Here is a 24,227-nt window from a genome sequence, read left to right as displayed (position 1 = left end):
GTTTTAAACTATCGGCAGACCTGACAAAAAGAAGCATTCGCAGTGCTGAGAAAGCTAATTAACACCACGAAATGGCTTTGGTGAAACACGTTGGCAATGTCGGAATAATATGCAAATTAGGCCTAGTGTCCTGGTATTCTCAGCGCTCTTCTGGTAGGTCCTCCTCTCTAAACCGTTATGTACACGAATGTCCTTTATTCAGTGATTTGCTTATGCTATTAATCCGTCATCAACTCGCGTGGTCTGCCGAGTGTTTTCACATGCAAAGCCACTGAATCTTGCTGGTGTAGAAGCCGTGGTCGATAAGCATAGAGACCCTGCATTGGGTCGATTGCGGACACTTGCAACTGCAATGACAAAATACGAAGACATGTTGTATGGTTCTCTGAAGTAGGTGGAGACAAAATTGTCATTTTATATATTCGATTTGAAATGACTTCACTAATATCGACTACAAGTTTACCAAACTAGGGCCACATAAGGCTCATATCAATATGTTCTATCCCAGTGTGTCTGATTTTATTGCCTGTATCCGTTATTGCGCAATAGACATTTACATGTTTCGACCCTTCATACTCTGACAAATAAACTGAAACAACGAGCATGATCTTTGCTTCTTGTGGCTAAATGTATGATTGATATTTGTATGGGGGTTACATTTGTATTCAAAATCAAAATTCTGTCCTTAGTGAATGCCGCTGAGCACTCCTCTGATGCCAGCCAACCAACTTGGGGCTACCTATCATCGACAATCATCAAGGACTTGTTGCAACATGTCAGAAACTGTGATATAACTCATCGTAATCATGATCTTTATCACAAGCTTCTCTCAAACGCTGCAATAATTCAGAATCAAGCTACCTCACTGCATATAAAGAGGGTTGATCTTTTTATGTGAGGGAAGAGTTATAAAAAACTGTTGAAGGCTGCCGTGTAGGCTGCCGTGAAGGCTGCATGAGTTCTAAACCATTCCTCTTGTTTCAGTTCCAAGTCGCAATAACAGGTGACTTTACTCGCTGAATTATTGCCAATCGCATCAGCACTGTGACAAAGATTGCCGGCCTGCGGCGGGGTGATGTTATCAAGATATTTTTGATGCGACCTTAGTGTCTCTTTGATCTCGCCCCCACGGCCCCCACGGCATCAATGGCGCATTAATAATATAACACGACATTATCAATGGATTACCCGACAACTAGCGTAGCCCACCATCATCCGCGGATTACGACTACCCTATAACGCACACCATGACAATGCCAATTACATTACAACGATAATGTCAATTCACCATAACAAGATAACGCCTACTCGATAGTGAGTCAGCACTATAACGGTACAAGTACAATTAGGTCATTAGCAATAAAGATATTTGATTGGCTGACGTCGTTTTGTGCTGCGAACAATATCAAGGACAAATCAATAAATGCGAGGGCATTGTCGGAAATAAAAAAAATGAAGAAATGGCAATGAAATGAAATCGAAACTGAAGCGGAAACTTCTGTGGCAGATTCTGATATGCAGGTATTCAACACGGACTTCTAGAAGTCTGTGGTTTTAATGATACATTGCTGTAAGTGTCGTGTCCGAAGACAACGTCGTAAGGGAAATGTCCGGCCAGTATGGAATTGGTCCGCGACAACAACAAGAGGAAGAAAATATCGTCTGCCAGACGCAGGACGCAAGCCGATTTACAGGCGCATTTTTGACCGCATAAGGTGGTGTAAATGTGTGAGAACCATATATAACGGGTCGAGAAGGACACACGTAATGTAAGGATCAAAATGATGTATAAGAACCCCAAATGTGTTGCGTAATTTCAGAGAAATTTGAGTTCCAAGCAGCCATGTCGCGTAATGTTTGAAGGCTGCGTTTGTCCCGCCAAGTTGTTTCATTTTCCTAAGATGAATTAAGGATATAAATCCTTTGTACTTGAGATATTAGGAGGCCCTAGCAATGCTATATGTTTCGACTGACAACAATTGCCTATTATTATAACGTTTTCGGGGCGTAGGCTATGCGTCATGTTCAAATAAGTGTCCGATAATAGATCACTGGCCGCCGGGCCTACCAACGTTGAAAGCCAGTTAATAATCCGACAATCGAAATATTCTGTTTCAGAAGTCAAGATACTAATATTGATTAATTTTAAGGTTCATTTTACAGGGTTTTATTCCCTCTTTTTAGAATACTAGTGACAATGTTGTAAGACGTGTTTCATGTTATGTATTTTCAGTTGTACCAATCGATCAATCGAACTACATGATTGTAACGACCTATAGCGATGTTGAAATATATTGTTAAAGGGAAATCATTCGTAGATTGAGTCCTTATTACTGCCCAGATAACGAGCCCGCGCCCAGGTTCTCCATAGGCATGATAGGGAGAACACAGTAAGGGCAACGAAGTTGCCGTGTTTGCTGTGATCGTGAAAGATAAATGTCAAACTGCTGTGCTGACTGTGAGCCGTAGAACTGGAAAACCCAGAAGGTTTAAAGCGCAAACAAAGCATCATTTTACGGTCACCCCCCCCCCCCCGACCGAGATTAAAATTACTCGCCTTAAAGTTCAGACTGCAGATATGCAAGTTGTGTGCGTATGCGACAAATGGTATAACGGTTATTGGCCAAAAATGGAGAAAAAAAAGTTCGTGTGACATCGTAGAGTATAACTTGGCGTCGCAGACGGCATCCGCTGTGACACAACACTTAAAAGTACAAGTGACGTCACTATATGAGTGTAGTCTTTTACTTTTATTAGTTTTTCGCTTATATCGTCTTTATCATTTATCGCACGGCCATAAATGTTGCATATTCGTGATTTATGTGTCGTGATGGGCACTCGCTGAATTCAAAGCATTTTATTTTAGCTTTAGCAGCATCTCGCCCACGCTCGTCCTCAAGCAAGTGTAACCACGAAGACCCACTTTCAAAGCAACGTATGGCACATTTTCTTACCCGGCAACCGTCTAGCCTTATCGGCACATCAACCTGCTACAGTTCATCAAAGGTCGAAAAATGGCCAAGATCAATATTTTATTCGTTTACACCGCAATTGACAAAAACACGGTCTTCGACTAGGCGCCTTAACGTTTCTGATCGGTGCGTCTTTCCGCCTCGACGAATGTGGTCCTGAGATACATATGTTGGAAGGAAGTATCGAGACATCCAAACGTTACAAAAATAGTTACTGAGTTGAGGAAACCCATTACCGGGAGAAAAAAGTGATATCGTTTTCAAGTGGAATGAGCTAAAAGGAAAAATGTTAGTTTTATTTATTTATTTCAATGGTCTTCCAGGTATCGGGCCAGTTTCACTCCCTTCATGTCTTGGATTAATTTCTGTTCCTGAATAGATCATTCCCATACAGGTTTGAGCGAGACGACTGTTACGACAACAGGCCTTATAACAACTCTAGCTGATCAAAATAGACACTCCTCGCTCGGCCATGCGGGTGCAAGCATGTAACGAATATGCGTTTTGGATATCACATTCGGTATGTAAAATTCTTTTACCCGTTTTTGCCACATATTTTAGGAGCCGGTAAAAGAACCCTGGTTTTACGTCTTCTCTGCAGGATGAATCAATATAGACTTATAACCTTCTTTCACATGAACACTAAGACGAAACTGAGATGATCCCTTGGGCACTTCCCGCGTCGGCTCTTTTTGCCGTAAGTGTTTCGTTCATCCTGCATGGCCTATGTCCGTGCAAAAGCTGATCCTGTCAGCAATTCTACTCATCAAAAGGGTTTTCAAAGTAACAAACCATAAAGTTATGGTTTGATTTAGTGTCATTAGACTGCATGGAGCATAACCTCTGGAGGCGTTCTTGTTACCATGGGTTAACTGACAGCTTGAAGCATCTGAAGTCAAAATACTGACAAATACACTGAAATGTTCGAAGCGGAACAACTTACAAGGCGTAGTCTATCACGATAATGAATGTTCCAATGACGAGATACTTACTCATTTTGAACAGTTTCGCATTCAGAAATAAAGTCGGCTTCTTGTGATATTGGACTAATTGTCCACGGACAGATGGTCCACTTGCACGGTGTTGTCTTGGTGCACTGGCCATCCATTAAACCATATGCTCGCGTCTCCTACAATGAAAGGGGGGTAAGAGATAATGTGCTTGTGTGACGGCAGGTGGCACTACCATCTTCCCATGATGCTAGTCCAGCGTCCAGGGCGCGAAGGTCCGAGTGTACGAGGCCGCCTTGCTGCAGATTGACTGTCCAGAAGTCATCTCTCTTAGAAAAAGGCTTACCGGCTTTATATGGAACCCATAAAATGTTTACCAGAAGTAAAAACCCATTTTTCTCCAAAAACCTCTTCTGGTTTTCCAAGAACCTAAAGTTGGCACATTGAAAACGACCAATCACGACTGGCTTATTCCAGGGAAAGATGAAATTAAAACCAGCAGGCAGCCGCAACCCAGAAACTGGCAATCAAAGTTAATGATGGTCGTTAAGAATGAACACAAGTTCTCTTTTGAAATAGGACATCTGAACCAACACTTAAACAGACATCTTCAGCCATTTTCGCGCCTAAAGTGGTGGTTTTATGTTGAGAGTGGGCGAGCATCAGGTTACTCTCACAACTGGTCAGAGCACAATGTTAGCAAACCTCCGCCAGGATACATTTCATAGTCGGGATGGGGGGGGGGGGGACACACTGTCCTTGGATAAACTCTACCACACCTGCACAACTTAGTTCTGTTGATAATGAACAACTGCCCGAATTCACCATTTTTGTTTATTTCTCGCATTGCTCCTGAAAAGTGATGGAATTCGATCACATGGTCCGATTCTGTGTTCCACTGAAGAGGGAACAGCGGAACAGCTCACAATATATAGTCCGTCACATGAATAACCACACCGATGATGATAACTCAAAGGCATTGGTACACTGACTTACAAAGCCTGTGTAAACCGTTGTAGTAGAATCCGACACTTAGCCCAGTTACACTTCGTAAATATCAAGTCGCGAAGGGAAAGAATACTAAGGGTTGAGAATGTCTCCAGACTTTGCCGTTATTTTTCTTAAGCGATTGTCATCGGGTATTTTATGAAAGCCATTCTCTGAATAACCAATAAAGGCAACATCTGCGAAATCAAAGACAACAAGGTTAATTTGCCATGTCAATCCCAAACTCCACAACACTTAGACGAGGAAAAGCTTTTTGCCTTTTCTTTTGCCATATGTGGCGTGGTTGGCAAAAAGATCCAATTTCCGCTCAAACCGTGTTCCGGACTAGTGTGGCATCCCCCAAGAGTATTCGGGACAAGGGACGCATCCCCAACTGGCCAATTACGAATGAAGTATACTGACTACACGCTTTTGGTTTTTTCTGAACCGTTTGATGTGTTTCAAGTCAAGTCACGAGGGAAAAGAAAGATTTCTGGAGGAGTTTTAACACCGGAATGAAAAATTACTGAACAGTTCACCTGGACCTAATTGCTCAAAACAATTTGTATCAGTAATTTAGCGTTGATTTTAATTATGCCGCGGGGTTATCTCCTTAACTTACTTTCAACTTAATAAAATAACACCAAATGCCTAGTTAGTAACCAACTTGTTCTGAACAACCTCGCCATGCAGCAAAGGCCGAAAAGGTAAAGATACTTGCTTAATCGAATCCGATTTTTGGTGAAAATCCTACCTGTTTGGATTCTGATATTTGGACGCGTCACATTGAGAACAATCGAGCACTTCGGTAACATCGAGAATATCATGGGTGAGGGCGACACGTTAATACTTTCGTTCAAAGAACGACACACAAATATTGCACTTAAAAAACCCCGAAATAAGAATCCTATAGACGTCCACTCATACAACGGCTCGTGGGCGTCCAATTGATGTCCAATTGAAATGAAAGTAGTGCTTACAGGAAGAAATGAGATGTGTCGCTCAATTGCCAATGAAAGTTAGGATGTTCGACTTGCAGGGATATGCTATACCTTTGGCTCAATAGTTTGATGACAATTTCACTCTGTAATACTCGGTGCTTGGTCTTAATCTGTAACACAGGAGCCCGTGACCAAAGCGATGGATTCGAATGACGAGGCTTATAAGCCAAGGCCAAAGCACATCACACCCTAGATTTCTAAACACATCATTAACAATAGCTTCATGACAATGGAAGGTTCAAACACTTGATTAAGCGGCATGTAGACGGGGTTTTTTGTTCCCACAAGGGGACTATAGGCAGGAGCTTGGGCCCAATTAGTGGCCTCCAGGTGGCTTTAATAAGCACATATTGGAGGCACGGACGGTTCGCCTTCATTACAGTATGAGATAGCAGAGACACCTATCGAGAAAATGCCAGCTCTCTTATGAGCGTCTTCCTGTATGTACTACAAAATGTCATTTGGGCATCAATTGGCAGACCACGAGCACGGGTGTCCATTATTAGAGCAGAGCCGCACCTCCATTAAGGTCCAGGAGCACGGGTGCCCATTTATTAGGGCAGAGCCGCACATTCATCGGCCGTCCACGGACGTCCATTGCATGAATCTACACCTTAGGGAAGGGGTGACCATGGGCACTGGTTTGGTGACCGAAAACCATCCATGCGCAGGCGCGCAATGTTTAGGAGAGGGGAGGGATCTGGACAGTTTTTAAAAATCGAGATGCTCTTAGATAAGAAGCCGCACAAAGTTTACAACACTTTTGTGTGCGTTGACAGTTTAGACATTCAAAGAGGATGGTAACAAATAATGAAAATTTGAAAGGAAATGTGTACTCACCCTGTTCAAGGAGTAAGTGGACGTGAACGTACATAGCACCAAGAGAAAGACAATCACAGCAGAAACCACGGACGACACGTTTGACGCCATTGCAGAGTACGGAGTAAGCCGGGTGGAGAGCGTCTCAAGTCAAGCGTCTAATATGTTACAATGATGAAAGGGACGAGCAGCCGCTTATATAGCTGTTACACGATGCGGGGTTCATGTGGGACGAACGCCGTTTTGCAAATGAGCGGTTGTTTGCAGTGTTATGATTGGCTATTTGGTTGCTAGGTTAGGTGACGTCAGCATATGTGTTTGGCGTAAACAGTGGATTGGCCGAATGGCTGCATTATTGGGTGTATCTATTTTATGGCAATGTTTCTTCTTGATTCTAATCGAACACTTTGTGATTGATGGACGGTTGATAGAGCAAGAGAATGAATGAACATACGGTATGACCGCAGCGTTATTGTAATTGGTAACTTGTGTATTTGGCAATACATGTATTCTCATTCAGCTTTGAAACGGATGATAGTTACTAGCATATATCTTATACCGGTCCCGGTTCCTCCCCCACTCTTGCGCCAAAAGTAGGAATGGCTCAGAAATAATGCTCGGTCCTACTACTGTAAAGGGATTAATACGGCAATAGTAACAAACCCACGTGTACACAGAGTGTCTTTACTCTAAGAAATGAAGGTTTTCCAGAGGTATTCTCATCCGTAAACGGACACACATAACATCGTTCGTATCGGATTTATATAAAATCAGACCTATTAAGACGGGAAAGGTCCCGCCTCCAATTGATTTTCAAGCACCTTAAACATGTCGCTGATACTTAATCATGATTTTAAATTCAGACTGAAAGACCAGACGAATCAAATTGAACGTTAATTGTAGCTCTTTGGATCACTGGGCCATAAAGTTCACCACTTTTATGATGATGACGTCGCAATCCGCCGACTTTCCTGTCCATATTTCCGCCCCTCATTGTTTTGAAAATGGAAAGCACGTGTTCTCAAGCAACATAAATAATGCACTATCCCGGACGTGGTATGTCGAGGTTGGTTGGTCGTACAATGGCGTAGTGATATACAATGTAGCAATTGGATCATTCAAACAGCATCATGAAATGGTAATTTCGACCTCAACCACCTTGATTCATGAAAACAAAAAATATTTGACGGGTTTTTTCAAACGATGTGTGCTTTAAATGGCCGTTTTCATTACTTGCAATATCCAAGTACCTCTGTCACACGGCGCACGCCACTGAGTCAGTGGTGGAGATTGTGTGAAATTGGCCAGAGTTCTACCAACCCGCGACATCAGACAGTCGAAGGCTCTAGTGGTGGAGATTGTGTGAAATTGGCCAGAGTTCTACCAACCCGCGACATCAGACAGTCGAAGGCTCTGCTTTAAGCGCCCACTGACAAGGCAATGCTGTTAGCCATCACTTAAGTAAGGCTATTCGGATCCAATGCCAGACAAGGCAATGCTGTTAGCCATCACTTAAGTAAGGCTATTCGGATCCAATGCCAGTATTCGTTTGTACTTAATGGGAGCTTATTGTGGGGAGAACCTTAGCACAGTAACAGGAGAAGATGACAATCGCATAATGACGCGACATCCTCCGCACACACCGGAGAGTAACCTGATTAAATTTCACCCATTTAGATAGCCCAGCTCATGGTGACAGTCAGTAACAAAACGAACTCTGGCGCCGCCCAAGAAAGAATCATCCCCTAATGCTCCTTGTATTACATCATCGCCCTGACTCAAGTTGACGCCTCCTCGGATCGATGCACATCTTTATGCACTCGACAAGGAATGGGTTTTGTTACCTTTTAAGATGGTAATTGGGGGTAATGGACTACAATACTACAAAGACATTTCCTGGCCTTGTAATGCTCTTTTTGATTGCCCTGGAAAAGGAGTTTTCTTTCTTAAAGGAGTATTGCGGTAATTGACTGCACTATAACAAAGCTTTTTAGATTAAAAATTGAGTAGTTGCATTAGCTATCCCGTCAACATACATGTACATGCATTAGCTATCCCGTCAACATACATGTACATGCATTAGCTATCCCGTCAACATACATGTACATGCATACATCTTGGATGTACAAATGTACTAAGCGCGGCTCATGTCAACTACAGTATGGGCTTTTACAGGTGTGAATGTCATTGTCCTTATTGGCCGCTGTGCAGAAACTATTGGGTGGATTTCTTCAAAGTTTGGCTCTTCTTCAATCAAATTTTGGGACCCAACATAAATTTCAGGTTGAGGATTTGCATACTGAAATGTGAAAATCCTCTTGGGTCCCAAAATTCGATTTAAGAAAAAAATTAACTTTGAAGAAATCGGCCTTGCAGCAGCTCAAAAAGACAGTGACATTTACTTCTGAACGGCTTCAGTATCTCAATGGCACTCTTATTGGCAATACAGAGTACATCTAGCACCATAAAAGCCTTTTAGAACAACTACGGTATCTCGAGAGTTTGCCCGGAACTCCATGACAGAAGACTCCATCGACAATTCCCGTAGCAGGTGCGCGGCAGGTTACTTCCAGCATCATCGACGATACTGTACACACCCTATCTTCCTCAAAGTGGCGCATTTCTTACGCTGGTCCATTTTCTCAAGCTTCCTGCGACAAAAACGTTGGAAGCTGCTTTGTATAATATCACTGAATAAGTCACCACTGCATCCGCATCCAAGTGACTTCTCAGACGCGAATTGTAGAAATGCTAGCTTGTGACATCTGTCCATTGTTTGTTTGGAGGGATCCACTCCGGCGCAGTCGCGTTACACCGCCATTATATGAGACAAGACCAACATTGAATATTCATAGGTTAGAAGACCTATCAATTAGACGCGAGTATGTTTTTAACTGTCAAGTGAATATTTGGGGAGGTATTGAAAAGATAATTGGTGTGGCAAGTCTACAGATATAAAGAAGTTATTTGATGAACAAATTAATTTTGAATTTTGCTAATTTGGCAATAGGGGGCATGTTTGAGAATTTTCTGCCAGTTGGCTGAAAAGAGTGGAAATATCAACGTCTGTCCAATTTGTCGATTATCAAAAAATTTCCGTGGTCAACTACCATTTTACTTTTCACCATTTACTTATCCAACTCTCCGGAATATCATATCAAAATTTCAGAATTAGATTCACACCCCCACGCAGTATTTGATGCGATGCGGTCAAACACTGACAATTCAACTGCTATAAAAGGCTTAAAAAATCAATGGCGGTCTTGTTTCATATACGTGACTGCCAACAGAGGCAGCCATTTTGGATCCGCTGCTCCTCGATTCGTGGAGTAAATCACAGGCGAGTGAAAATACCAGAGTCATACCGAATGATCAGCCAAGGATACACACAACCTAAAGCACTACACTATACACAGGTCTTAGGCTCTGCCCCCATTCATTACAATGGTTTTGAACGGGGTTGGGCCAATAAGTCAGGTATCATTCTTTTATCAATGGCATGGGCCAATGGAGTCGCATGTGTTATACTCACGCTCTGATCCTGTCGTGACAGTGAAACGAAATCAACATCACTGGTTATAGTAGGCCCTTTTCTTCTAATAAAAGAGACCCATTGTGTCGTTTCTTTACAATTGATATTGGGGAAAACTATATTCTCTCCTACATTGTAATGATTAGGGGCGGAGCCTGAGACTTTGTATTCGAGGTTTTAGAGTATGCATGCTTTGTAGACCTGTTGATCCCATGTGACACATCCGGGACCTCGATCAGAGTGTAATGTAAATCTGGCAGTGAGGATACCCTTGGATGTGCTTGGAGAATGGGGAATAACATGCGCTGTCCGCGGTGATATAAACCTCCGCAAGGATAACATGAACCCGGCACTGCGTGGAACATAATACGCTCATCATCAGGGTGATTTGCCACCGACGAAACATTCGCCAAGTTGATTGTTTGTTAATGGACCCCCTCCTGCCCTAATTCCATCTCCTCGCCGCATAATGCAGATTCCAAATGAAAACTGCAAACAAATCGCCCTGGAAATTTGATATGATTAGATTTGGCACTGCATGCTTGGAAAGCCTCTTAATATATGTCACCGATTCGTTCTTCTTCGCTGTAGCTTGAAAACTGAATCTAAACGAATAGAATGTGTGAATGAACGGTTTGTTACCGGCAGCCATGTTGGGAATACTTTCCCTACTTACATTGTTTTAATACCCCTGGGCACTCAAGCAAGGGCTATGGAAGGCACTAAAACACATTTATAGAGGGAAAGTTTGCAGAATTATTTTTTTACAGAGACAAGAAACATATATGTGTGATATGCCCCCAGGAACACCCATCCGTGTGAGGTGTGAAGGAAAGTCACCTTGATCAACAAATGTATTTTTTGACGACGTTTATCGCATTGCATGTTGTCAAAAATGCACATTCAACTTGACCTCAGATGACGTCACGCTAAGAGAAAAAATTACCTTCAGGAGGGGCATCTTTGTGTTGGCCGCAAAAACCCTGAGTGGTTTTCAACAGCTAAAAAACGTTATTTTCAAGAATGTATTTTTCGCGAAGTTTCTGGTGTTGACACCGCTGATTGAATTAACACCAGGACTGTGTTTTCAAATGTCGAACACTTTATCGGGAAGTTAATGACCCAGCAACGCAATGCTTCAGCCTGTGGTTCTTTTTGAATCTGTCGTTTACCGTTTTCTTCCCGCGTGCCAGTTTGGAGGCATCGCATTCGTCCTGATCCATTAGAAGTCTCCCCTTCCCTCTAAAGAGCAAGATGTGAATTGGCGAATGTGGAAATATAGTGGCCTCATCGTAGGTTGCTAACTATGTTGTCTTCGTTCATAAAAATGCTAAGCTACAATAATTAGACCAGTTGGGGCGTGTGGTTGTTTTCAATGATTCTTTATCAACTACGATTCACTCTTGGTAATATCACATCCGAATATAAAACCCAGTTACCCAAATTTGACTGATTTCTTTTAGCAGCCGTGAGGGTCTTTTCCAAATAGTGCCGTGGTGATGAGGTGGGTTGGGTCTCCGACTCATGCGGTCGATCGACCTTTAATTGTTTCAAAAGCTATTCAGCAGTGCCGATATTGAGTTGATTAACTTTTTTATGAAACTAAAAGAGACATAAATGAATCATGTTGACCTTTCAAAGATTTACTTTGAATTGCAAGCTTTGTAATTGTAATGGTTATATATGGATACTAGTAAAGTTACCCGTGGTATGGCTTAAGCCACAACCACATTAACAATTTTTCTTCAGCAAGATATGATAACACCAGATGTCGGGTGGAGCTACTTGGAGAACTAAACTTGCTGTGTCGTCCAGACTAAACATGAATTCTCCACAACACTTCCTAAAGATTCAGTGGGAAAGAGAGTCCAGATCAAAATTACTCGTTTACTGGCCTCTCTTTAGCAAGGAGGGCGCTAAAGGTTGGGTTACAGCATGTGCCTGTTTTATACACCAAACCTAAAATGCAAACGCCATAAAAATTTCCAACTTGTACAAAAATACGCCCCAAATTAATTTAAAATATAGACCTAGGTCAAGTTTTTACATTACAACCCACCCAGAATGTAAAAATGCTTGTTTTCCCCTCAATGCTGTTGAAAACACTGGTCAGAAAGTGGATGGTGCTGCACCTTGAGTGACAACATGTTGCTTGAAAATAGAACAGGCAGCTCAGACAACAACACTGGTGGAAAGTATCAAATTACTTGAATAAGAAAAGTTGTTGAGTTGACCAAAAACAGGTGTAAAACTCGCTACTGATGACGTCATCAACACGAAACGGTCAACTTCGGCAATGTCCGGTAATTTTCGTGAGTTTTAGATCAGACAAAATTCCTGAATAAAATTGCTAAAAAGTCCACATTCCCGGCAAATGTTTAGACTGAGAATCGATCATTTTGTGAACGGAAAGGTAGTGAAAGGTTAGGTGAAGTTTCAAAGAGACAGTGCGCACGGTTGCCGTGATTTCCTTGGAAGTCTATAGATTTAGTAGTGTAGAAGATATAACTCTTGAAAAAAATATCTCGGTGACTCCATCCCTAAGAGAAGCGACGTATCCTCCTTCCTTCCCGAGCCTTCCGGAAACCCCTCACCACAATTAACCTCACCCAATAAACCCCGTATCTATAAAGCCTTCTATTTTGAGGAACCATCTTTTTCATTATTGTAAAAAGGCAGCGCTCATATTTGATGATAACAAACGCACACATTGCGGTGTCCCACTGCAGTCGTCGCCACGGGGTTTACGCTCGGTTTCAGCGGGCTCAGCTCACATACGGTTGGCGTCTATTGATGACACACACCTTTCCCACCAGCGTGCTAGCAGGATGCCCAAATAGTCGTTTATGGAGCCGGCCGTTTGCCCGCGTCTGTATGGTGAGAACGTCCGTCAAACCTGAGTTGCCAAACCGAAGACTTGTTGATCTGTGACACCAGATCGGATCTTGGCCTTCTTGACATTCTTGACGGCATCTGATGATGCGGTCAGAAAACCGAATATTCGCCTGATTATACTGTTCTTACATCTGCTAGGAAAGATTCATTTCCAACTGGGTTTTTTAACTAGGATGCAGTCACTGCGCAGGCAGCTGCTGTTTGGGAAGGGTGGGTCTACCATGCATGGTGCACCCCTGATCTGCATTGCCTTCATTAAACAGGTGCCATAGGATGGGTCTACCATGCATGGCTAACCCATAATCTGCGTGGCTGGCCTTCATTATACCGGCGCCATGGCTTTGACCAGACCCTAATGAAAACATTTAACCGGTTGGTACTGGCAGCTTCTGCGTGAAAAGTGAAATTTATGTAACCCGCTCTTTCGAAATGACTTGTTCGCTCTTGAATTACACGCTATAAGAGACAAGGTGAACCCTTTGGCGTGGAGTCGTTCTCGATCAGCTTGTGGGCTTTGCCAACGCCATTGAACGGGGACATTTTAGGGATAGCTGCATGTCAATCATATTCTATATATATATATGCGTATATATATATACATATATCGTAACCTTTATATCTATATCGTTATAAAACCGCGACGACCCAAATGCATTGAATGATTTTCACCTCAAGCATAGCTGCATTCAAATTTATACATCTGAGATGAAACATTGTTTGTATATGGGGCTAAGCTTACGTGTTTATTTACCGCACTTAGCAGCCAACCATAAAAGAAGGCCAAGCAGACAAAGAAAGGTCTAGCATGACGTATGATTCTCGTGACCCAAGGCCGCCTTACAATTTATCAGAAATACATGAAAGTCGTTGTGATACCTTTGCGACATTTTCTAGGATTTCACTTGAAATATTACGATATCCGCTGCAAACCAAGAAGGTAAGTCGGTAAAAGTGCCTAAGCTGTGATAACTGATTTACAGAATAACTGTAAAATGCCGTTATGACCTCACTGTCAGGTCAATGTTGGACCGATAGTCGCGCTCTCGTTCCAGTTCCACGTATGTCGGGTGCAATTTCGAGAAAATGGGTTAAATCTGCAACACGGGTATGGAAAATCAGGTTGGCACAAGAGTCTTGTGATTATTTCCTTCAACTTCCCACATCATCGACATAGGCACTTGGCACAAGAGTCTTGTGATTATCAACGACATAGGCACTTGGCACAAGAGTCTTGTGATTATTTCCTTCAACTTCCCACATCATCGACATAGGCACTTGGCACAAGAGTCTTGTGATTATTTCCTTCAACTTCCCACATCAACGACGTAGGCACTTGGCACAAGAGTCTTGTGATTATCAACGACGTAGGCACTTGGCACAAGAGTCTTGTGATTATCAACGACATAGGCACTTGGCACAAGAGTCTTGTGATTATTTCCTTCAACTTCCCACATCATCGACTATATTCTTCTTCATCTTTCCAGGTCTTACCATGAATCAAGTAGCTCCAGGAAAGCCCAATGGCCCGCAACCGATGTTACAGACTCAGCCTGGGCCACCACCGCCATACTTCCAGGGTCAAGGGATGCCCATGCAGGTCTCAACCAACCAATCACAGGTCCCAGGTAAGAATCACACGCTGGCCGGCAACCAATGGTAGAGACACCGCCATACTACCAGGGTCAAGGGATGCCCATGCAGGTCTCAACCAACCAATCACAGGTCCCAGGTAAGAATCACACGCTGGCCGGCAACCAATGGTAGAGACACCGCCATACTCCCAGGGTCAAGGGATGCCCATGCAGGTCTCAACCAACCCATCACATGTCCCAGGTAAGAATCACACGCTGGCCGGCAACCAATGGTAGAGACACCGCCATACTTCCAGGGTCAAGGGATGCCCATGCAGGTCTCAACCAACCCATCACAGGTCCCAGGTAAGAATCACACGCTGGCCGGCAACCAATGGTAGAGACCCCGCCATACTTCCAGGGTCAAGGGATGCCCATGCAGGTCTCAACCAACCCATCACAGGTCCCAGGTAAGAATCACACGCTGGCCGGCAACCAATGGTAGAGACACCGCCATACTTCCAGGGTCAAGGGATGCCCATGCAGGTCTCAACCAACCCATCACAGGTCCCATGTAAGAATCACACGCTGGCCGGCAACCATTGGTAGAGACACCGCCATACTTCTAGGGTCAAGGGATGCCCATGCAGGTCTCAACCAACCAATCACAGGTCCCAGGTAAGAATCACACGCTGGCCGGCAACCAATGGTAGAGACACCGCCATACTCCCAGGGTCAAGGGATGCCCATGCAGGTCTCAACCAACCCATCACAGGTCCCAGGTAAGAATCACACGCTGGCCGGCAACCAATGGTAGAGACACCGCCATACTTCCAGGGTCAAGGGATGCCCATGCAGGTCTCAACCAACCCATCACAGGTCCCAGGTAAGAATCACACGCTGGCCGGCAACCAATGGTAGAGACACCGCCATACTCCCAGGGTCAAGGGATGCCCATGCAGGTCTCAACCAACCAATCACAGGTCCCAGGTAAGAATCACACGCTGGCCGGCAACCATTGGTATAGACACCGCCATACTCCCAGGGTCAAGGGATGCCCATGCTGGTCTCAACCAACCAATCACAGGTCCCAGGTAAGAATCACACGCTGGCCGGCAACCATTGGTAGAGACACCGCCATACTTCCAGGGTCAAGGGATGCCCATGCAGGTCTCAACCAACCCATCACAGGTCCCAGGTAAGAATCACACGCTGGCCGGCAACCAATGGTAGAGACCCCGCCATACTTCCAGGGTCAAGGGATGCCCATGCAGGTCTCAACCAACCCATCACAGGTCCCAGGTAAGAATCACAAGCTGGCCGGCAACCAATGGTAGAGACACCGCCATACTACCAGGGTCAAGGGATGCCCATGCAGGTCTCAACCAACCCATCACAGGTCCCAGGTAAGAATCACACGCTGGCCGGCAACCAATGGTAGAGACACCGCCATACTACCAGGGTCAAGGGATGCCCATGCATGTCTCAACCAACCAATCACAGGTCCCAGGTAAGAATCACACGCTGGCCGGCAACCAATGGTAGAGACACCGCCATACCCCCAGGGTCAAGGGATGCCCATGCAGGTCTCAACCAACCAATCACAGGTCCCAGGTAAGAATCACACGCTGGCCGGCAACCAATGGTAGAGACACCGCCATACTACCAGGGTCAAGGGATGCCCATGCAGGTCTCAACCAACCAATCACAGGTCCCAGGTAAGAATCACACGCTGGCCGGCAACCAATGGTAGAGACACCGCCATACTACCAGGGTCAAGGGATGCCCATGCAGGTCTCAACCAACCCATCACAGGTCCCAGGTAAGAATCACACGCTGGCCGGCAACCAATGGTAGAGACACCGCCGTACTCCCAGGGTCAAGGGATGCCCATGCAGGTCTCAACCAACCAATCACAGGTCCCAGGTAAGAATCACACGCTGGCCGGCAACCAATGGTAGAGACACCGCCATACTCCCAGGGTCAAGGGATGCCCATGCAGGTCTCAACCAACCAATCACAGGTCCCAGGTAAGAATCACACGCTGGCCGGCAACCATTGGTTCAGACACAGCCTTGGCCATTACCGCCATACTCTTAGAGTCATCATGACACATCGTTTCTTCCTAAAGTTGTGTACATGCTAATGGTGTATCGAGAGCACTGGGGCCGGTATGCTTAGCCTTTAGGGGTCGAGATTGCTAAAACTGTCAAATCACCCTTTCTACTTCAGAAAAGCGGCCCTACATCAGTGAGGTATGGCCTACTCCTGATGATACTTCTCATGCTTTACCGCCAGTAAACAATATAGTTTGCGGAGCTGCTGACCAGATGAGCAGCTGCCTTGTCACAAATGGCTTCCTTTCATCTTAACCAACTTCTCCAGAGGAAATTTCCTGCCAAGAAAACAATTGGTGTCACGGTTCTGGTGACAGTAATTTATTTTGTGGTCGGGAATGGGAAAAATTAATCAATCCGCTGCTACTAAAGTGTTTTCAGAAAGAGCTGTCTTAAGGAACTTGGCTGACCACTTGTCACTGAACTGTAATAGTATGATCACAAATAGTAATGTCACACATCCCTGCATGGGCAGCCGGTGTCATAGTTGACCGGTTTTTCTTGACACCGTGAAAGAGCATTGGTTAGGCCTAACCGAAGGATAATCTAGTGTTGTGCGACACCACTATCTTTTTGTAAATGGGATCTGGTCACATAAGTACCTTTGGCCAGAACAATATGAAAAAGACTTTTCACATCGTTTATTGCGTCAAATACAGCAGAGAATATCTGGACAATAAAGGTGCTCGAGAGAAAGCTGGATCGGAATCTTTGAAAGACTCTGCCTGGATCAATCAAAACTCAAACCGACTGGTTCCCACGCCAATACACTCTTCCCATCTTAATTGAAGGTGCGGTGTCAGCGCGCGGCCAGGTGACATGGATGCCGCGACCAGGCGGCAACTGCAGCATCCCGGGACTCGAATACCTGCAACAGGTCGACCAGATCCTGATTATGCAATCGTTTGAACTCTTAGAAAGTAAGCATTACACCATTTTCGCAATTTGTGGTCCATGATATTGGTCTTGAGATTTCTTACACCTCTCTGTCCATGTTGAGCGTGCTATGGCCAAAATGATATGACTCTTAAATGGGCCCACACTGAGACAAACCTTATATTAATTGAAATAACAAATGATTCTAAGATAATGTAAGGAAATGGCAGCATACATACTACTTAAGAAGCCAGATATAACATTGTGAGTTCGGAGTTTTGTAATAGATGTGCTATACTGCATCCTTCCCCATGTACAAGTTTGATTATGAAGTGACGAGAAAGCCTTGAATGGTCGCATTGTCAGCCATTTTGGATTTTGTTTTGCTAGAAGGAAACATTACAAAGATACAACCGTTCTTTTTTCAGTTTTTACGAACTGGGAGTGCAAAAATAAGTACAGGATCACCAACTCGATGGGTCAACAGGTCTACTTTGCACAAGAAGGTCATTACTGTACTCAATCCTGTCAAAGAGCGTTGATGTTGTTGCTCATCCAAAGATTTATTCCACCTTGACCGTAGTTTCCCTAGTCATGCATGATCAATAAAAAGTTATTTTAATTGGAACCAGGCACTTGCCTAAAACAAAAACTATCCTGCAATTATACCATTCCGTCGCATTTTTTACGGTCGGATCGCCACTGATTTGATTGCTTTAAAGGGGACGACGACGCGGGTGGAACCCCAAACCACCTCCACAGCAGCACCCTGTAGCGACAAGCACGCGATGGGCCTTACGATAGCAGATGTAGTTTATCTTAATTAACACACGTACATTACACACCTCTTATAGGGTATTGTGCATCATTCGCCATTTCTCCCATGGTTTTATAAAAATACGTAGTTTCTTTTTTTTCTCCAGAATCGGAGGTGATGCAGCGCCAATGCTGTGGGCCAGCCAGGGGCTTCACCATGCACATTACAGACAATATGGGCCAGGTCAGTCATTAGATGAGTATTCATTGCCACAGTAGTACCAAGTCTATTGATCCCCACTGAAAAATACGATAGATCTTTGTCTCCGATTGCACTCTTTGCCTAAATGCTCCCGTCTTCAAAAGACGCCATTTTCCATTGCCACCCAACAGCTTAGATGTATACTTAGCCTGTTGTTTATTTTATCACCCCCGGATTACGTGACGTCTTTCTATCGCGGAACGACGCAGTAGAACTCCATGGCGTTGCGGGCGTTTGTCGGGAACATGACGGAAACTTGATGAGAATCGGTGCATCACCCGCATTAAAAACCCGCCTGTTCAATTCGATTTCTCTTCTTCAGGAAGTGATACGCATGGTGAGGCCGTTCAAGTGTTGCGCAGGCTGGCAGTGCTGCGCATGTTGTGACGGGTGTTCAATGGATATAGCGATAGAGGCTCCCCCTGGCCAGATTGTTGGATATGTAGCACAGGAGTAAGTAATAGGGAGGTTGAGAACATATCCGTAAACGTAGAAGGATTCTTGATACGTCGCTGTTCTCAACCTTTACGTCTCAGTGGACTATGGGTGTCACCGGGCCGTTATAACAATCTAGTTCTAATGTTGAGTTTCTGGTCCAATGTCGATTTCATACGGAAAAGACCGTATTGGACAGCAAGTACTGTCCTGTGGGAAACTCAAAATGAATTCCTCATCGATCGGGTTTTAATCGTTAATATTTAAACAATTTCGATTTCAGGTGTACTTGCTGTGACCGGCGTTGGTCCGTGATGGACGCAGGCAAAAATAAGATTTTCGAGATCCGTGGAGATTGCTGCGTCTGCCAGTGGATTTGTTGCCCGAAAGACATTCCATTCGATGTAAGTGAATGAAGTTGAATTTACCAATGAGCGCACAGTTTGGCGGTTTGGCGGTTTTTCTTGTTATTCAGACCGTTTTCACTTGCCGGGGCAGGCTGCTCGGATGATTGAAAGGTCTGCCTTGGAAACACGACGATATTTGATTTTAGGAAACGGATTTTCCAAAGTGACATCAAGAGATTTGTCAATATAAGATATTTGTACTGCCTGGACATGTGAACATACCTTCCGCTAAAAGCGGTACTCTTGCGTTTGATGTGGACAGATCATGTTCGGCTGCAAAGAAGCTACTGCGCGGAGGGTTGAGAAATCAACATGTGCTTTGGAGGATCGGCATTAGAAAATGTGAACTTTTTTTTTACAAATATCTGCAAATGATTTTTTCTTACATTTTAGATTCTTACCAATGATGGTTCTGGGAAGGTGGGCTCCCTAGCTAAACAGTGGGGTGGAATGGCTCGAGAAATGTTCACGAATGCGGACAACTACTGCTTGTCCTGTAAGTACAATTTCTGCCAAAATAAGTGGCTCTTGTAGCCCGAAGCATCTGCACAACGCTACTGTTGTGTGTTCCCAATAAATGACATGTGCAGTCATTTTTTGACTAGCAGAACTCCCATGGCAGCACACCGTCCGTTGCCGCCACCTCGGAGGGCTAAAACCTTTTGCCGACTATAATCAAAGCTATCTTGCAATGCCATTCCATCGATCCCCAATCGAGACTTTTTGAAGAAACGGAACGATTTGTAGGGAGTACCCCAAACTACCCTCCAAACGTCAGTTCACGGATTTATCTGATACATATGTACAGTACATACCTCGGTCTAGAGTGTAGGGATAGAGGGATAAGCAATCGGGGTGGCCAACTGACCCGCTGTGAGTGCATGCTACGGAAATCCTGTCGGGCTGTCTGCGCGAGTTTGTGTAAGTCTTGCTGCCCTTTTCAGTTCCCATTGATCTCGATGTGAAGTTGAAAGCGACCTTACTTGGAGGAGCCTTCCTCGTCGACTTCATGCTCTTCGAGGGGCAGAACCGGCAGGGGTACGGTGGATATGGTGCATATCACTGATCCTGGACGCGGTGCACATACCGCCGAACGGTCCATATCGCTGAACTTGGTGCACATCGCTGAGTTTGATGTGCAAATGAATCAAACCACTCAAAGCGTGCAAGGAGCTGCATATCCGTTCGTTCAGCTTTAAGAACGAAGGAAAAACTACAAGCAGACCTTTTTATCATATGGAATCTAGACATCATATAAACCGGGTATAGGCCTATACATTTGGTTATTTGACATATACGTCAGTAAATGAGATCATGACGATTGGCACTGAAAACAGAATAAGGCGAAAGATGTAATCCGTAGGGTTTTAGTATCAATTCCTCACTTAGTATGGTTAATATATAAAGCAAAAGTATCAATAGGTTGATCTGACTCCGGCCAAACCCCTCGTAACCCCCTCATCGGTGGGCTCGTGGGTTTCCTGGTAATATGCCATCACTTGTGTATTCGGCGGACTCCGAAATCGCACTCGGGTAGATTTGCTATTGGGATGAACACACATATAATGGACGTCCCATTGACGTTGGCCCTACGTGGCCACAACTTTGCCAATTATCAATTTTTGTGCCATAGTTTTTAGCTCACCTCTTAGCAGAGGTGAGCTTATCCCATACCGTGGCGTCCGTCGTCCGTCGTCGTCGTCGTCGTCGTCGTCGTCGTCCGTCGTCCGTTAGCAGGGCACGTTTCGTAACTGTTAGAGCTATTGAGTTGAAACTTGGTACACATGTACCCTTATGTAATGACACCTTGGAGACCAAGTTTCGGTCCGATTCGTTTCATGGTTTGGCCACCAGGGGGCCAAACGTTAAAAGTGAAAATATGCAATATCTCCCTTAATAGTAGTCGGGAAATTTTGAAAAAAATATGGTAGGTACTTCTAGCAAAGGTGCATCATATATCCTTCGGGTTTTTGATTTGACCTCCTTTTCAAGGTCACAGAGGTCAAATGGTGTAAATTGGCCGTTAGGATGTAACGATGGCACGTTTCTAAACTGCAATGACTATTGATACCAAATTTGGTACACATTTACCCCTTAGTCAGGTGATCTCAGGGACCAAAGTTTGGTCCAATATGATTCACCACTTGACCACCAGGGGGCAAAATCCAAAAACCTTAAAAATGTGATTATTCCTTAACTTCTTGCCCGATTGCCACCAATTTGATATCATGGGTACATCTAACCACCATACAGTATATGTCACACAGGTTTTTAATTTGACCTTCTTGTCAAGGTCACAGAGGTCAAATGGCATAAATTCGCCGTCAGGCCGTAACTATGGCACGTTTCTTAACTGCAATGACTATTGATCACAAATTAAGTACACATGTACCCCTTGGTCAGGTGATCTCAGGTACCGAAGTTTGGTGCGATCTGATTTGCCGTTTGGCCTCCAGGGAGGGGGCCAAATCCTAAATTCTTCAAAATGCCATTATTCCTAGTAATGACTTGCCCGATTGGCACCAATTTTATATCATAGGTACATCTAATTCTAACAACCATTCAATGTGTCACCCGGGTCTTCTTTGATTTGACCTACTTTTCAAGGTCACAGAGGTCGAATGTACTGTAAATTGGCCATTTTGGGGAAATTGTAATTGCTTGGACCTACATCAAACCTAACACTACATGACACAATACCATGCTCTTTATCCATCTTTCCTCCACATGAGGTGAGCACAATGGCCCTGGCCATTTTTTTATGTAAATAACCGTGGATGCAATAAATAGATAATTTATGTTGTTAAAACTCATGACCCATTTTGCTATATCACACTGCGAACCGAGATAGTTTTTTCAGCGTTTTCACGATTTGCGGGATCACTGAATGAAAAACGAAAATCTATTTCAATAACTATTTACTGGTTTCGTTACTAGAAAATCTATCCATAGCTATGATATGACAACCACGAAGCTTAAGGTGCGTATGCTACTGGCTAACTACTTTTCTAACTACTTTTCACTGCATTGGGTAAAACAGTTGTACAGGGTGGCCCAGAAAACGTTTCCCCTCACACAATGGTTCCCGGCCCTTCCTACCGGGACCTTCATTATTCGTTATCTTAATATTAGACACTGCTGTCATTCAATCTTCAATAAGCTTTGCCCACCGGTTCCATTCGGGTTATTCAAGAACACAGTTTACACCAAATTTAATTGTCCGCTGGCGAGGGTGTAGTACGCCCCCTTCTGGTCCAATAAGGCGTTAGGTGATCCCATCTCCACTATCTGGCCGTTATCCACCACAGCGATGGTGTCGGCAGTTTGGACCGTGGACAGGCGATGGGCTATGATGAGACACGTGCGGCCTTCTCGTGCCTTGTCGAGCGCCTCCTGGACAACCTGAGGAAATCAAATAAGAAACGGTTAAGAATAAAACCCGCGGCTTGATGCTGTCCTCACATACCTACTATAAACCCAGTGGTGGCCATTGGCTTTTATCAACCCATCCAAACACACGCAGTATGCGGACGAGGTTTAGTGTCAAGGTTGGTTTAACCAGTAGCGCCTGGCATGGCAATGATCCAAACATGGATGTCTCCTTCATGGACGAGGTTTGGGTCGAGATGACGGCTCCACCTGAGTGATTTTTGGTTATACAAGCATTGCTAACGGGCTATAGTCTGTGAGACATCAGTTTCTATAGTACCCAATGAAATGTGACATTGTCTGCTCTTTGTATATATCTGCACCAAACCAAGCGGTTACACTTGCGAGACCAAATCTGACATGGCCTAATCGAGGTGCATTGAAACCAATTGTTTTAGGATATGTCTGTTGTATTAATGCCCAGGTACAGGCCTGCAGTAGAGCCAAGTTTCTCGGTCCGTCTTACCCGTTCGCTCTCCGTGTCGAGGGCTGATGTGGCCTCATCCAGCAGAAGGATCCGTGGGTTGCCGACCATGGCCCGGGCAATGGCAACACGCTGCTTTTGGCCACCAGATAGCTGCGTGCCTTTCTCACCAACAATAGTGTCGTAACCCTGCAACAAAAAATGGAAAATGTCACTGGAGTGATCATAAACCGGCCTTCAAGGTGTGACTTTGTCCTCATTAGCCTTCAGGTTGTGTCTTTGTCCTCATTAGCCTTCAGGTTGTGTCTTTGTCCTCATTAGCCTTCAGGTTGTGTCTTTGTCCTCAAATACTATCAGGTTATGACTTCGACCTCATGAGAAATCACAAGTAAATACCAAGGGAGCCAGGGACATGTTTGTTCGGCTCACATCGCGACCCAGACTTATCGTGGGAACAGGAAGTGGGTGTCAGACCTATTACCTAATAGAGATGATGCGCATTCTGTCACGCGAATCATCAGGGTGATGTTTCGCCACCGAAATAGTGCACGAATACTATGTATCCTTATCAGGGTGATGTTTCGCCTCCGAAATAGTGCACGAATACTATGTATCCTCTGTACCAGTCAAAATAACAGACGGACGGATGGATGCAACAACAGAAACATCATTGGATCACATGATTATACGCACCTCTGGTAAAGAGACATGATTATACGCACCTCTGGTAAAGAGACATGATTATACGCACCTCTGGTAAAGAGACATGATTATACGCACCTCTGGTAAAGAGA

At 44.4% G+C, this 24,227-nt stretch overlaps 2 protein-coding genes and 1 long non-coding RNA gene across 4 annotated transcripts in view; 1 reads left to right on the top strand and 2 right to left on the bottom strand.

The window, feature by feature from the left end:
- Positions 1 to 257: 257 nt before the first annotated feature.
- Positions 258 to 6,943, bottom strand: LOC135496660 (uncharacterized). Its single transcript, XR_010448707.1, has 3 exons — positions 6,751 to 6,943; positions 3,965 to 4,101; positions 258 to 347 (listed from the first exon to the last, which is right to left on the bottom strand). It is a non-coding gene; the product is annotated as an uncharacterized LOC135496660 (long non-coding RNA).
- Positions 6,944 to 13,966: 7,023 nt separating this feature from the next.
- LOC135496855 (phospholipid scramblase 1-like) lies at positions 13,967 to 22,389 on the top strand. Of its 2 annotated transcripts, XM_064786413.1 has the most exons (9): positions 13,967 to 14,093; positions 14,641 to 14,781; positions 17,636 to 17,764; positions 18,149 to 18,226; positions 18,644 to 18,720; positions 19,061 to 19,191; positions 19,457 to 19,577; positions 19,974 to 20,076; positions 20,525 to 22,389. In XM_064786413.1, the coding sequence occupies exons 2-9, from the start codon at positions 14,649 to 14,651 to the stop codon at positions 20,644 to 20,646; spliced, it is 894 nt and encodes a 297-aa protein (XP_064642483.1). In that variant the 5' UTR covers positions 13,967 to 14,093; positions 14,641 to 14,648; the 3' UTR covers positions 20,647 to 22,389. The 2 variants fall into 2 exon arrangements, with proteins under 2 accessions (XP_064642483.1, XP_064642484.1); XM_064786414.1 differs by lacking the exons at positions 13,967 to 14,093; positions 14,641 to 14,781 and adding an exon at positions 16,698 to 16,757.
- Positions 22,390 to 22,483: 94 nt separating this feature from the next.
- The window catches only part of LOC135496853 (ATP-dependent translocase ABCB1-like), a 44,206-nt gene continuing 42,462 nt past the window's right edge, over positions 22,484 to 24,227 (bottom strand). Inside the window, exons 27-28 of the mRNA XM_064786407.1 lie at positions 23,476 to 23,622; positions 22,484 to 22,982 (exon numbers count right to left, since the gene is read on the bottom strand). Coding sequence (XP_064642477.1) covers positions 22,782 to 22,982; positions 23,476 to 23,622 — 348 coding nt within the window. The 3' untranslated portion in view covers positions 22,484 to 22,781. The remainder of the gene's footprint in view (positions 22,983 to 23,475; positions 23,623 to 24,227) is intronic.

Source organism: Lineus longissimus, chromosome 12, assembly GCF_910592395.1.
Source record: "Lineus longissimus chromosome 12, tnLinLong1.2, whole genome shotgun sequence".
Lineage (NCBI taxonomy): Eukaryota > Metazoa > Nemertea > Pilidiophora > Heteronemertea > Lineidae > Lineus > Lineus longissimus.
Note: the sequence above shows the minus strand (reverse complement) of the source record. Positions and strands in the feature narration are given on the sequence as shown.